This window comes from Arachis ipaensis, chromosome B10 (assembly GCF_059453495.1).
Source record: "Arachis ipaensis isolate K30076 ecotype BB chromosome B10, ASM5945349v1, whole genome shotgun sequence".
Classification (NCBI taxonomy): Eukaryota; Viridiplantae; Streptophyta; class Magnoliopsida; order Fabales; family Fabaceae; genus Arachis; species Arachis ipaensis.
The window spans coordinates 100520799-100536025 of NC_142435.1; the positions used below are offsets into that span (position 1 = coordinate 100520799).

Consider the following 15227-nt stretch of genomic DNA (forward strand, 5'->3'; position numbering starts at 1 on the left):
CCAACCATGCCTCTGCGTGTAGAGGAGAGGAGAGCCGTCTTCACGCTGCGCGCCTGAGGAGAACCGTCGCAGTTTCCGTCATCGTCCAGAGGAGAGTTGTCTTTGTCATCACCGTCATAGGAGCAAGATCCGCCTTCGTCCCCGTCCAGAGGAGATCGTCCTTCATCGCCGTCAGAGGAGAGCCACTGCTGCTCACCTTCCTCCTCTCACTGCCTCGCTCACTGCTTCCTGCTCGAAGCTTCGCCTCTGGTCTGCCTCTGCTTTGCCGTTTTAATGTATATTTTGATTTTTAATTGATGAAATTGCTATAGTTTGAATTCTATTAATGTTAAATTGGATTTAGGATTAGGGTTTGAATTCTGTTAATTGGTAAATTTAGATTTAGAGATTGATTTTATTACTGTGAAATTGAATTTAGGGTTTGGGGTTTGAATTCTTACTGGAAAATTGGGAAATTAGATTATAATACGAAGTTTGGGTTTAGACTATGTATCTTTTATTTTTTAATTTTGCTATTTTTTAAAATATTTTTGAATTTTTTTAAAAATCTGTGGATATCCGCGGAGACCCCGATCCCCAGCGGATACGGGGTCCCCGTTACCCGTCGCGGGGACGAAGCGGGGACGGGGATGGATTATGGGTGGCGGGGGCAGGGAAGAGGGGCATGTGCCCGCTCCCATGGGGTCCCGTTGCTATCCCTATTCTGGCCTGCTTCAATAACAAAAGTCAAGTACCATTTTGTCAGATTTGAATCCTTTAAATTTTGAATTTTATTTTAGAGAAAAAAGTGTGATCTCTCACCATTTATTTTATAAGTGAGACCAAGAGAAAATATGAGAGAAAAATCATTCAAGAGTGAGAGATCACACTTTACCTTCTAAAGTAAAAATTCAAAATTTAGAGGATCCAAATTTCATTTTGTCAGCGTCAGAATTTTTTGAGTAATGATTTAACATTTACCTCTCTAATATATACATAATATTTTTGTTTTTAAAAATACACTTTTTAATTTTGATATTGGCTTTTCATTAGTCTTTTTCAACATTGTTAAAATTTGGTGTGTTTTATTATGATATGAAATCTACAAATATGAGGATTAAATTTGTTTTTTTTTATTTTAAATTTTTAAATATATAAATTTAATCTTTAAATTTATTTTTTTATACAAATCTAATCTTTAAATTTATTATTTTGTTTTCAAAATTTTTTTAAATATACTAATTAGACTCTCTAATTTATTTTACAGTAAAATAAAAAAATTATGCCAATACAAATTTGACCATTTAATTTGTGTATTCTAAAATTTAAAATTGCACATTAAAAATTCAGACTCTCAAATTTACATTTAAATTTTCATATCCTTGAGGGCATGATTTGTTAGTGCCAAATTAAAAAAAAAAATTTAATCTCCATCAGAGAAAAATACCCATCCTATCTATGGCAATGCATAACACACACATTATATTCGTATTTAAAAAAATCAATCTTAAAAATAAAGTAATGAAAAGTGTCATTTAAATATTTTATTAAAAAAATATTTTATTTTAAAAATATTATTTATATATTAAAATTAGTGATTAAAATTGATTGTGGCTGATTTTACCCCAATTTTATTTTAATTAAATTGGCAATTTACTTAATTAAATTGTTTGAACATCAATATTATGTAAATACATTGTTTCCAAATTCAATACGCAATTGCATTGTTTCACTAATCTATATAAACCGCTACTGGCAGTAGCGGTTTACAGGTGTACAGAAACCGCTAGAACCAGCCGCAGTTTACGTGCAAAACGGCTTAGTCATAAACTGCTGCTGCCAGCTGCAGTTTACGTGCGTGCGTGTGTGATAGTAAACCGCTAGAGTCTATAGCGGTTTACGTTAAGCATGCTGAATGGGAGTGCCTATATAAACCATGGAGGGGACAAATGCGGAGAGGTAGAGTGTTATTCACAAATGGAGGGGGAGGATAGTTTTGTGGCTCTGGTTCACTGCTCTGGAAAAATTCAAAAGAACAAAAGGCATGGTGTAAATTCACAGATAGAGAACCGCTTAGTATTTTATCCGATCATCGAGTACATTGGCAGAGATTAAGCTAAGCATATTACGGAAGCTTGGTACCTGTGGGACGAAGTGGGTAAAAAAGTTATTTTACAAGATTCCCATAGCCGTTATTTCAACTGGTGTGAGATATGAGACCTTCGTGATAGGGTCGGATGAAGACCTGCAGGTCTTGTTTCACTGCAAGCGTAGTTTTCCGGAGGTGAGGATACCTGAGCTGCTTGCGAAGTTGGAAGATGGTGTGGATAGCTCTGGGGCATCGGCACCGAATCCTCAGTCGACCGCAATCGGTGGTGCCTCGACATCGATGCCTGTGGTAGCAGCGGCAGTTCCGATTCCTGAGCCCAAACATGCTGGGGCTGTTCATGCATATGTGGCTCCTGTTGTGCCTGATTTTGAATTTGATGCCGGACCGGATCGAGTTGAGAATGCGCTGTGTGACGATGATTCGGGTGAAGAGCCGGTCGATATTGGTGGGGACAGTGATGATGATATTCCAAGAGGTACACGTCCAACCTATGGAGGTTCCGGTTCTAGAACACAAGAGTACCCTCCCCACCTGTCTTCTTTGAACTTGGAAGCCATCGGCCAACACCAGAATGTAGATGCAACATTCGATGGGCAGGGGATGCATGATGGGACACCTATGACTGAATTTCAGATTGGCCAATCATTCCAGAGTAAGGAGGATGCCGTGCTGAGCGTAAAAGATTACAGTATTCAGCGTGGAGTTGAGTACAAGGTTATGGAGTCAGACAATCTGAAATACCAAGGGAGATGCAAGGAGTTTGGTAACGGGTGCACGTGGTTGATTCGGATAGTCATGCGGAAAAGGAAGAGCACATGGGAAGTTAGGAGGTACAATGGATCACACACGTGTATGGCCACATCGATGTCGAGCGACCACAAGCAGCTTGATTATCATGTCATCTGTGCGAGAATCTTTCCATTGGTTAAAGTTGATGCGTTCGTGTCGATTAAGGTGTTGCAAGAGGCAACAGAGGCGACATATGGATTTAGGCCTAGTTATCGGAAGGTGTGGTTGGCGAAGCAGAAGGCAGTAGCGCAGATATATGGCGATTGGGAGAAGTCATATGCGGATCTGCCTAGATGGATCCTTGGGGTCACATCCACCACGGACGGTTCCGTTGCTCTGCTGAAGACCTCCCCGGTTAGAGCGGGTGACCAAGATGATGAAGATAGAGTCTACTTTCATCCACTAGGCATATGGAACGTGTGCGTCTCAGGACGCCACCTCTCAACGAACGCACTAACCAATGGCTCATCCAACCAGAACCATTGGTTGTTTAGCCTGGCCAAATGGTACAATCCAGCCCTCTCTAAATACGGGATGATCCTTTCATGCATGGGCATATTCTGTTGCCGTCTCACACTGTATATACACCTAGTGGGATGCACGGAACATGAAAGAAATACATGGTCCAATTAAATTCTCCTATCCATAAAAAAATTTCCCTATCTAACAATAACAAATTATCTTAAACCATCAACAAATGCTGAACCGGTAAATAAATTAATCTATGAACCCTATATAACTAAGCCGTCGAAAAACATGTAAGCTTCAAATTATAGAAACTAATTACGATAGTAAAAATAACAAAACACATACTTCAATAAATAACAGCCAGAATTATAAAAATATTATAAAGCTTTAAAATAAAAAACTTCATATCATACAAATATACTAACCGAACTAAAATAAATCACGAACGTCAACTGTCCCTTTCCCTAAACTAAACCAACAAGATGTAGAATAACATTCATTGAAGGGATTTGAAATTCAACTAACTAGTCATATTTATAACTTAACAAGAAAAATTCAAAACACTAACCCAAACCGATTAAACTAACATCCTAGCATGCGAAGCCTAATTTCAAACTAGAGGGAATAATTTATAAATTCTAGTTCATCTACCTTACATACCATTTTTCTAACTAACAAATGCTAAGCCTAAAAAAAATAATTAACTAACCTCGTCACCAATAGAACCGGCAATATGCGCAATACCGTTCAGTCGGTACAAGCTCCTGTCTGCCATGATAACTCGCCGAAAGTCGCCGCTGAGATACCTCGGACCCACTCTCAATTTGCTCTGACCTCTCTCTAGAATTTTCTCTCTCTAAAAAACCTCACAACCCCTCCAAATGAATAATCCACGGCTACCACCACGGTTTATATAGGCAGCCAACTACACGTAAACCGCTATAGGCTCTAGCGATTTACGCACGCACACCAACACACGTAAACCGCTGCTGGCAACAGCGGTTTATGACCAACGCATAACAACGGTTTATGACCAACGCATAATACACGTAAACCGCGGCAGGTACCAGCGGTTCATGAATGAGCTGTTTTGCACGTAAACCGCGGCTGATTGTAACTGTTTCTGTACACCTGTAAACCGCTACTGCTAGTAGCGGTTTATATAGATACGTGAAACAATGTATTTGCGTATTGGATTTGGAAACAATGTATTTGCGTAATATTAAAAGTGAAACAATTTAATTAAGTAAATTGCCCTAATTAAATTAATTAATGTCTCATTTATCACTACTCTTGGTTGGACGCTTGAACTACATTCTGCAACTTTGTCTTCTCAGTTTTATTATCAGGTATGTCTCAGTATCACTTCATTAGTGTCCATGGCTGCATGGTAATGCTGTTAATTTCTCTTCTCACTTTTCAGTTTCAGGATGACGAAAACCAACCAGAAATGTTCCAACGGTGGTGGTAGCGGTAGCACCTGGAACTGGGTTGACCCTGAAGTTTTGAATACCAAGTCAGACATCAACATCGCCAATCTCACCCCCACCAAACTCCTCCAACCAAATCATGCAAGTGTATCATTCGGACACTGCACCGACCTTGACCGTGTTTGTTACGGTTCAGGTGAAGAAGAACAAGAACGGTTCTTCTTCGTGTACAAGGCGCTTTTCACTGATTTGATGCTACCTCTTCCTTTCTCCGATTTCCATATGAGTATCCTCAACAAGATTGACGCAGCTCCTACACAGCTTCACCCTCACGGTTGGGTCTTCGTTCGGTGCTTCGAACTCCTATGCCAGTTTCACAAACTCACCCCTACTGTTCCCACTTTCTTCTACTTCTTTCAGTTGGTGGAGAAGAAGAAAGGTGCATGGCTTCATATTCATGCTCGTCCAGGTTCACATAAGCTTCTATCTTTGGATTTGAGGTGCTTCCGCTTCAAAAACAATTTCTTCAAAGTCAAGGGGAGTGATGGTGGTAGCTCTGTTCCTTTCTTCATGGATCAGAACAAGAACCCAAAGTTTCCTCTTTTTTGGTCTGAGTTCGTGAAGTTTCCAGATTCGCCTGTGTTTTGGAGCCTCTCTGATTCTGAGAAAGCTTTGGTCACAAAGTTCCAGAAGCTGAAAGCTCCATTCTCTTGTTCCTCTCTCATTAATGGTAACTGCATTTTCATAATCTTATTTTCAATATTTGTATTTACTTTCTTGTTCATATTATTCCGTTGATCTGATTGTCTAGCTGAGGAGTCAGAGTCGGAAGAGGAAGAGGAAGAAGCTGAGGAAGTGAAGAAGAAACCGAAGAGGAAGGAGGAAGTACTCACAAGAGAAAGAGCAGCGGAGAAGATGAAGAAGAAGCAAAAGGTTTCTGTGGAGAACAGTGCTGCTCCTCTTACTCCTCCTCCTTTGTTTCACGAACAGAACATTGTTGCAGATATTGATATGCAGCATCTGCAAGATTTTGAAGGAGAAGGAAGGGTCCTCTCCCTGTGGGATAGCCGCTTTGATTTCGACCATCACATTCGGCATCACTTGTTATCTAGCCCTGACCAGGACAAGCTCCACCATACCGGCCACGCGGAAGTTGGACGTTTCGTGAAGGCGAATGCACTGAGAATAGCGGCTGCTACTGAGTTCTTGGTAGAGGAGCTGGAAAAGAAGGAGAGGCAACTATGCAGGGTGGTGACTAAGCTGGAGAAGGCGGAGAGGGAGGTTGCTAAGTGTTTGGGGGAGCTTGAGAGGGTAAAGAAGGAGTCTGAGTATACTGAATTGTGTCTTATGAGGGAATGGAAGAAATCTGTGAGAGTGTCATTTCAAAATGCTGTTGATCAGGTCCAATTGGGATTCCCAAAGCTGAATATGGATTCTATTATGTTGGATCCTTTCAAGGTTGTTGAGGGAGATAAGCTGGTGGATATGAAATCAAGAAGGCAAGATGGTGTTTTTGCTGTTTCTTCTGTTCTGTAAGACTCAACCAGCACTTTATGTTACTTCTCTAGTACTTGACTAATCTCTCGGTGTTTTTTGTTCATCAAGTTTAGTATATTAGTAAGCATTTCTTTACTTTTAATCTCCATATGTATTAGGATTTTACAAGTTTTAGTTTCGACGGTTGTTTTGCAGTTCATCAAGCTAGCTTTATGTTTCAAGAATTGCAATATATATGTATATTATCTCACTCTGCATATACTCTTGTGATGATTACGATTTTGTGATTCCTGCTCTTGGTGCTCAAGTTGGCTTTAATTGTAATATTCCATCACACCCTCTTATTTGAACTAGTGAAGAATTGCTCAACTTTGTCAAGTGTCAATCCACATTTGTCGATCATTTTTTTTTCAACAATGCTACTGCATCCATGTATTTCAACTACTGTCAAGAAATGCAACAAGTCACTATGTAGTACTTTTCAAAGAAATGCATCAAGAACTCTGGTTTTTCTTGTCGGCGTGCTCAATTATTCGGTTTCTTTTTTATTATGGGTCTATCTAATGCTCACTTATTCATGCCATCCCACTAGCTCCGGTTACGCGAATGAAATCAGCACACTGCTTGCTTGATTAACTAGCAAAGTTTTTGTTTGATTCTGTATTTCTGTCCCTATCACTTGGATTCTAGCCAACTTTTTACCTTATAAACTATCGTCACGATCTTATTGAATGAAGCAAAAACATCATGAACACTCTATGTTGAGTAAAATAGAAACAAACATGGACCAACACAAAACGGATGATGACAGAAAAAGGTGGCATTATCGGAGGAAATGGTTTTTATTCTGGAATCTGGACATTATGTGCAGTCAAAACTGTGGTTCATCTCTTCCATTTTAAAATCGCTAGTCACCAAGTGTACATCAAATTCGAAAAGTTTGTTTTACTTTTAACACCAAAGCCATCAATGAAGTTCCCTGTGCACTTCGGCCACGCAGAAGCTATCATTAGTATCCGCTAATCATGTACAAGCTCTTGCCTTCTTACATACAGAGTTTCTTTTTGAATTCCTTTCATTCTTTCAGGGAGTGTTCTCTAGCTTGTTCAATCACTAAAGGCTCCAATTTCTGTGCTTCGCCATCTCCTTTGGGAATAATGAGTCCATAACCTCCTTCCTTTCTTTTGTATACAATATTAATCTCCCCTGAAGCAGCATAGGGAATAAAGTTAGTTACCATGATAAAAAAATGTATTGAAAATAGGAGAAAAACCAACAAAAACATGGCAAAGTAAGAAACAAAGCCACACAAAAACACAGAGCTAGACACTAATTGCTCACCAGTTTCTTCATTTCGGAAAGCATAGAAGTCATGATCAACATTTTCGAGTTGTTCAATTGCTTCTGCCACAGTCAACGGAGGCATGTCAAAGTATTTTGTGCGGACAACCTACAAGTCAAATTCACAACATGAGCAAAGCTATCTACCAACAGAAAAACTAGGAGTATTTCAATATGCTTGAAAGGTTTGAATTACTCATAAGTCATAATAGAACATCTATCAAATCTATTTCCACTTCCAAAACAATTCTCATTTGTAATCCTATAATATATAATATACAATGGCCTAATATTAGGTTTTTCCTCCTGTGTTTTGAACAAGATCGCAAACTTTTTTTTGGAATTCATGAACTCATGTAAATATGCATGCAAAAACCAAATCCAAAATGCAATATTTGAAGGTTGTGTCAAATATCAACTACCAACCTCATCAATTGTTTCTTCCTCCTCTTTTGCAGATATCTCTTCTTCATCCAGTGGTACCGGCTCCACAGGCTCTCTAACCTTCAACCTGTTGAAGCCCTTCATGTGCCGACCATGGTCCGACTCCTTTTCCTTTATCTTCCTCAGCTTCCGTTGGATGATTGAGGACACCAAATCTATACTTCCATATGTACTTTCTGCATCTTCCTCAGCCCTCACCACTCCGTGCCTCTTTGTAAAAATAGTCACCTAATCGATTGGAAACCAAAGAATAATGGAAACATGAATCAATGAATTGAACTGAAAACACATGCTTATATGCACAAGAGAGATCTTCAAGTGACTGATTTTTTATTTTTCTTTTACTTATTGTGTACCCAGCACATCATCACCACAACATGTGATGATTCCAAAGTTAAAATATTCTATTTCTACCACTACACTATGCATAATGTTGCAAATCCATATTACCAAAGCAAGCCTTGCCCTATTAAGTGGCTTCAGACATGTGGTTTTGTTGTAAATCATAATTATATTTTAAATAATTCACATCCAATATTACAAAGAATGAAATTATTGGGTGATGTTACCTCACATCTACGAGTCCTGGGTCCTCTCCCAAATTCTCCTCCTCCTCGAATGGATAGCCTAACATCAACTTCCCTAACTAAGTGACTGTGCTTCTGAACGGCCTTCCCCAACTTCTCCTCCACGTGCTGCTTCACCGCATCAGTGAGCTGAGCAAAACAACAAACAGTTCATAGACAATTCATTTTTTCTTCTTTTTTTTTTTCATTTTATTTTATTAAGTACACCTAGGAACTCAGCATAGATATACCTCTAGATTTTTGCCCTGGATGATCAATTTGACGGAAGATAGTGGTCCATCCCAAGTCATGCGAACGGAGAGGGAACCGCCGCGGGTGGTAGAGGTGGCATTTGCAGCATGCTTGAGAGGGAAGAAAGTTTTGAGCTTTGTTGAGGAACTGTTGAAGTGAGGTCTGGAAAGTAGAGAGAGGGTAGAAGAACGGCCAGAAGAAGGGGACGGGGAAGCACACAGGGTAGCGTGGAAGTATAAAGGCGGGGCGGCCATAGCTGGAATTGAATTGAAGTGAATAATTGGGAAAACGAATTGGGACAATAGATTTTAGCTTTGGGTAGTAGAGTGAGCCAGAGGCACGGACGAAGAGGATGAGACTCCGAAGAGAGTGAGAGTGACAGCAAACAGTATTGGATATTGAAACGGTGTCGTTTCCTTACCGTATTGGATGACGATGAATATTCAGTGTTGTCTTGGTGTCGGACGTGGCCACTCTTTACTTGATTTTATCCATAACTAGGCACAAAATCTAGACGCTATTTTGTCCACTTGCGCTCTCTTTTACGTTATAATTAATGCTGGAGGAACCAGCCAGTTGTAGAGTAGTAATGTAGTAAATGCTCGTCAATCTTTTGGTTTGCACCATGGTATCCATCCTACTGGAAATTTAATAACTAATTTTTCGAGTAGTGCAGAGACACATAAAGTAGACGACTTTTTAAGTAAGCAAATTTTATTTTTATTTTTTAATGAGTATCAAACCCAAAAGAAATAATTAAGAGACACAAATTTTTATCTATCTGTATCAACTTGGGTTAGTCTAGTCAATCTTTTGCTTATGCTTATTGCATTACATTAGATTTGCGACTCAGTGGCTGTTAAAATTATTTAGCGCGAGATTGTTGAATCGATGAATGAATTCGCCCCAACCTGTTACTTTGATGCGTTGCTCTCAACTATTTTTTTGATATCATTAAATTGTTAAAAAAAATTTATCAAAAAGATTTTTTTAGTGTATTTAACAAAATTTTAGTAATAAAAATAAAAGTATTAATTTTTTTTAATTTATAATTTATTTTTTTTAAAGAATTATTTATTTTTAAATAATATATTTATCGTATTCAAATATAATTATTAAATAAAAAATATTTTTATATAAAATATCTAAATATAAAATTATTTTTATTTTTTTAATTTTTTTAAACTACTAAAAACCTTAACTTTAATTATGCAACTTACTATTGTATTGGTTTACTACTTTTGGTCTCTACTAGTTTAGAATATTTATAAGTGTTACATCCGTAATAAACTTTTTATGATTTAAGTAAGGATTTTGTTAATATATATTTTTTAAAAAATATATAAAAAAGTAATGTGTGATTATGTATGGAATGATATCATCAAAAATAAAAGTTTTAATATAATTTTATAAAAACTGTTACTAAAAATTACTAAAAAGATATTTTTTATTTTTAATGTATTAAATATATTTAAAATTTTAAAAAATATATTATATTTTAAAAAAATATTTTTAAAATACAAAATAGCTAAATCTTTTAATTAAAACTATTTTTTAAAAGTATAATAAGGTTCTTTTTACCTTAACATATTATTCATACCTTGACCCAACGCTACGGCCCAGGACCAAACGAAAGGCCCAATCTAAAGGATTGAACCTCACCTTACGCCGACCTCTAACCTACTAAGTCGGTGCTTGCCACGACCTGCTCTAAAGAAGTCGGGAACGAAGATTAGCTGGCAGATAAACACTTATTCAAATGAGTAACTGCCCCTAAAATCTCTCTACCCATTTCCAGGAGCCATATCCCAACTTCCCTAAGATAAAAGGGATGGTTATTCCTCCTTAAATGGTGGAACTACTCCAACGGTGGTTATGGGTTCACCACTATAAATACCCTGACATCCCTCAGGTATCACTAAGCCCAATACTCTCTAGACCTGCTTATTCCCTTGCTAACTTAGGCATCGGAGTGTCTTTGCAGGTACCACCCCCCGCTCATTCATACTCACAAGTCGGACGGAGGCCCGAGGACGTGATTCTCTTCGAAGGCTTTCCCTTTTTGGCGATTGGGCCAACCCAGCAAGTCCAGCCCAGTAATCTCTGGTCACCCATCGTAACATTGGCGCCGTTGCCGGGGACCCGAGAGATCAACCAGTGATGGCGGACAATTCACCCGAAGATGGTCATACAGCGTCTGATTCCGAACAAGAAAACCTAGACACCGGAAACAACGACGCGGACCTAACTCTTCATCAGGGAACCAACGACCAACAAAGAGAAGGCACCTCCGGGTTGAAAAACCCGAAGGTAAACTCCTCAGAGGGACGCGAATCAGGGAAAGAAGGACCACCCCATGCCGCCGAGCTAATGGGGTTGGTCCATGGCCACCAAGGTCGTCTGGAACAACTGGAACAGGAGTTAGAGCGACAACGAGAGACGGACCGAAATCTCAGAGAAGAAATAGAGCGACGAAAAGAGTTAGAGGAAAAACTCTTTAGGCTAGAATCTTCCCTTAGAAGTCGGAACTCCCGTAACGACCGAGAGGAATCGCCCCTGGGGGGAGAGGATCCATTCTCTGAGGACATAATGAGGGAAAAAGTTCCAAGAAACTTTAAAAGTCCTGACATGAACCTCTATGACGGAACCACGGATCCGAAGCATCATTTAAGCAATTTCAAAAGTCGGATGTATCTGGCTGATGCTTCTGATGCAACTCGCTGCAAAGCTTTCCCGACCACCCTATCGAAAGCGGCGATGAAGTGGTTTGACAGCCTCCCTCCAAGGTCGGTTACCAGCTTTGAGGACCTCTCGAGAAAGTTCTTGATGAGGTTCTCCATCCAGAAGGATAAAGTAAAGCATTCCCCGAGCCTCCTGGGAATAAAGCAAGAAGTCGGAGAACCTCTACGGGACTACATGGAAAGGTTCAACAAAGCATGCCTGGAGATTCAAGACCTGCCCACTGAGGCAGTCATTATAGGGTTAGTAAATGGGCTTAGAGAAGGCCCCTTCTCGCAGTCCATATCAAAAAGGCACCCCACCTCCTTAAGCGATGTACAAGAGAGAGCTGAAAAGTACATCAATATGGAGGAGAACGCCAGATTACGAGAGTCGAGTTGGCGACCTGGGCACCCTCCCCCAATAAAAGAGAGGGAGAGGGAGCCCAAGAAAAAAGAAGAGGTCGGTCTCGATAGACCAAAGAAATATCACTCTTATACTCCTCTAAAGGTTTCCATAGTGGACGTATACAGAGAAATATGCAACACTGAAAGACTGCCACCTCCCAGGCCCATTAAAAATAAAAAGGGAGGAAGTCGCAGCGAATACTGTGAGTACCATAAGATCTATGGTCATTCAACAAATGATTGCTACGACCTCAAAAATGTGATAGAAAAGCTGGCCAGAGAAGGTCGGCTTGATAGATATCTCATGGAACGGTCGGACAATCATGGAAAGAGAAAGCGAGAGGATGGGGACAGAAAAGACCCTCCACCTCAAACCCCCGAGAGACACATACATATGATATCGGGAAGATTTGCGGGAGGAGGACTCACCAAGTCCTCTCGCAAGAGACACCTCAAGCGAGTTTATCAGGTCGGGAGTGAAGCTCCCGATCTTCCTACTATCTCATTTACAAAGGAAGATGGGCAAGGAATAATCCATGAACATGATGATCCAGTGGTAATAACCATGATCCTAGCCAATGCCCATCCCCACAGAACTCTAGTGGACCAAGGGAGTTCAGCAGATATCCTTTTCAAGCCCGCGTTTGACAAACTAGGGTTGGATGAAAAGGAGTTAAGAGCCTACCCCGATACCTTATACGAATTAGGTGACACGCCAATAAAACCACTAGGATTTCTGCCCCTCCACACGACCTTCGGAAAGGGGAAAAAATCCAAAACTCTGAGCATAGACTTTATAGTCATCGACGTGGGGTTAGCATACAATGCCTTGATTGGCAAAGCTACCCTAAATCGACTCGGAGCAGTGGTATCTTTGCATGAAATTTCCGACACCTGCGGGGATAGCAACGGTACGGGGAGATCAGAAATTGGCAAGAAAATGCTACAATGAAAGCTTGGACTTGAGGGGAAAAGGCAAAGAAGTCCACACCATAGAGCTCGGTGGCGCAAGAGCCAAAGAAGAGCTGCAACCACAGCTAGGAGGAAAAACTGAGGAAATACAGGTCGGCATAGAGGAAGAAAAAAATACCAACATAGGGGCCAACCTAGAGGGAGTCTTAAAGCAAAGGTTGACCAAGCTCTTAAGAGACAATTCCGACCTCTTCGCCTGGAAAGCTTCCGACATGCCAGGGATAGACCCCGAGCTCATGTCTCACAAACTCTCGGTGTACCCGGGGGCATGACCTGTGCAGCAGCGAAGACATAAGCTCGGTCTGGAACGAGCCCAAGTAGTGGAGGAGTAGTTAAAAGCACTCCTAGAAGCCGGCTTCATCAGAGAAGTTAAATATCCAACATGGCTAGTGAATGTAGTGCTAGTCAAGAAACAAAACGGCAAGTGAAGGATTTGCGTTGACTACACCGACCTGAATAAGGCATGTCCTAAAGACCCTTATCCACTCCCCAACATTGATGCTCTAGTAGACTCTAGCTCGGGATATCAATACTTGTCGTTCATGGATGCTTACTCGGGATACAACCAAATCCCGATGTACAAGCCGGACCAAGAGAAAACATCATTCATCACGCCTAGAGCAAACTACTGCTACGTGGTCATGCCTTTTGGATTAAAAAACGCAGGGGCCATATACCAAAGGCTGATGACCAAGGTGTTTGCCCCCCACCTCGGGGACTTAATAGAAGTCTACGTAGACGACATGCTGGTGAAAACCTGGGAAGAAACCGACCTCTTAACAGACCTTTCGCAAGTTTTCAACACCATAAGGTCGCATGGGATGAGGCTAAATCCCGCAAAATGTGCCTTCGCGGTGGAGGCCGGAAAATTTCTAGGATTTATGCTTACCCAAAGAGGGATCGAAGCAAATCCCGACAAGTGCCAAGCCATCCTAGAAATGAAAAGCCTGACTTGCTTAAGAGAGGTTCAACAACTGAATGGCCGACTTGCAGCCCTCTCCAGGTTCTTGGTAGGGTCAGCATTAGAATCCCTTCCATTGTTCTCTCTACTAAGGAAGGGATGTCAGTTCGAATGGACTCCAGAATGCAAAGAAGCGTTCCAGGAGTTCAAAAGGTTCTTGAGCCAACATCCAATCTTAACCCGACCTCTAGTTGAGGAAGACCTTGTCCTATATTTGTCTGCAGCGGACAAAGCTGTCGCATCAGCCCTGATAAGAGAGGACGAGGTCGGACAGCATCCAGTGTACTTCACCAGCAAAGTTCTACAGGGCCTCGAACTAAGGTATCACAAACTAGAGAAGTTTGCCTACTCCTTAATAATAGCCTCACGGAGGTTACGGCCTTATTTCCAAGCCCACAAGATAAGAGTTCGAACAAACCAACCTATGAAGCAAATCCTCCAAAAGACGGATGTTGCAGGTAGAATGGTTCAGTGGGCGATAGAGCTCTCCAAATTCGACTTAAAGTACGAAACTCGGATAGCAATCAAAGCCCAATGCCTCACCGACTTCATAGCAGAATACGCGGGAGACCAAGAGGAAAAGCCAACTATGTGGGAACTATACGTAGATGGATCCTCAAACAAGACCGGAAGCGGTGCAGGCATAATACTGGTTAATGAAAAGGGAACCCAAATAGAGGTCTCCCTCAAATTTGAATTCCCAGCTTCAAATAATCAGGCAGAATATGAAGCCCTGATTGCAGGATTGAAGCTGGCAGAAGAAGTCGGCGCAACAAAAGTGATGATATTCAGTGACTCTCAAGTGGTGACCTCCCAGATAAATGGAGAGTATCAGGCCAAAGACCCAAATATGAAAAATACTTAGAAAAAACTTTGGAACACCTCGGGCGCTTTGCAGAGACCGAGATCAGGTATATAACTCAGGATCTTAATAGCAGAGCAAATGCCCTCTCCAAGTTAGCAAGTACTAAACCAGGGGGGGAATAATAGAAGCCTGATCCAGGAAACTCTCCAAGAGCCCTCTGTGGTGAAAGCAGAGGACAAACAAGATGTCCTTGAAATAATCGGTCTGAACCTCGGATGGATGAATCCCTTGGTCGAATACCTAAAATTCGACATCCTCCCCAAAGAGGAAAAAGAGACCAAGAAAATCCGGAGGGAAGCACAATACTATACTCTGGTGAAAAATATCCTCTATAAAAGAGGAATATCAACGCCATTGCTGAAGTGCGTGCCGACCTCAAGGACCACTGAAGTATTAGAGGAGGTTCATAATGGGATCTGTGGAAACCA

At 40.8% G+C, this 15227-nt stretch overlaps 3 protein-coding genes across 4 annotated transcripts; 2 read left to right on the forward strand and 1 right to left on the reverse strand.

Annotated features, from left to right (window-relative positions):
* The first annotated feature begins 1928 nt into the window (after positions 1–1928).
* On the forward strand, positions 1929–3511 carry LOC148581072 (uncharacterized). Its single transcript, XM_088492301.1, has 2 exons — positions 1929–1938; positions 2088–3511. The coding sequence occupies exons 1-2, from the start codon at positions 1929–1931 to the stop codon at positions 3509–3511; spliced, it is 1434 nt and encodes a 477-aa protein (XP_088348427.1).
* A 1107-nt stretch (positions 3512–4618) lies between these two features.
* On the forward strand, positions 4619–6410 carry LOC107624512 (uncharacterized). 2 transcript variants are annotated; one of them, XM_088508958.1, is made up of 3 exons: positions 4619–4695; positions 4776–5506; positions 5588–6410. In XM_088508958.1, exons 1-3 carry the CDS (start codon positions 4619–4621, stop codon positions 6310–6312), a joined length of 1533 nt encoding a protein of 510 aa, XP_088365084.1. In that variant the 3' UTR covers positions 6313–6410. The 2 variants fall into 2 exon arrangements, with proteins under 2 accessions (XP_088365084.1, XP_016182490.1); XM_016327004.3 differs by having other exon boundaries at positions 4645–4695; positions 4770–5506.
* Positions 6411–7096: 686 nt separating this feature from the next.
* LOC107623537 (30S ribosomal protein) lies at positions 7097–9503 on the reverse strand. Its single transcript, XM_016325857.3, has 5 exons — positions 8876–9503; positions 8628–8774; positions 8041–8286; positions 7615–7723; positions 7097–7479 (listed from the first exon to the last, which is right to left on the reverse strand). Exons 1-5 carry the CDS (start codon positions 9128–9130, stop codon positions 7349–7351), a joined length of 888 nt encoding a protein of 295 aa, XP_016181343.1. The 5' UTR covers positions 9131–9503; the 3' UTR covers positions 7097–7348.
* Between the last annotated feature and the right edge of the window lie 5724 nt (positions 9504–15227).

Coding starts and splice junctions, on each gene's coding strand:
- LOC107624512 (XM_088508958.1), top strand. CDS start 4,619: ATGTCTCATTTATCACTACTCTTGGTTGGACGCTTGAACTACATTCTG. Junction 4,696..4,775: donor CTTCTCAGTTTTATTATCAG/GTATGTCTCAGT, acceptor TTTCAGTTTCAG/GATGACGAAAACCAACCAGA. Junction 5,507..5,587: donor TTGTTCCTCTCTCATTAATG/GTAACTGCATTT, acceptor CTGATTGTCTAG/CTGAGGAGTCAGAGTCGGAA.
- LOC107623537 (XM_016325857.3), bottom strand. CDS start 9,130: ATGGCCGCCCCGCCTTTATACTTCCACGCTACCCTGTGTGCTTCCCCG. Junction 8,775..8,875: donor TCCAGGGCAAAAATCTAGAG/GTATATCTATGC, acceptor TGTTTTGCTCAG/CTCACTGATGCGGTGAAGCA. Junction 8,287..8,627: donor CCAGGACTCGTAGATGTGAG/GTAACATCACCC, acceptor CCAATCGATTAG/GTGACTATTTTTACAAAGAG.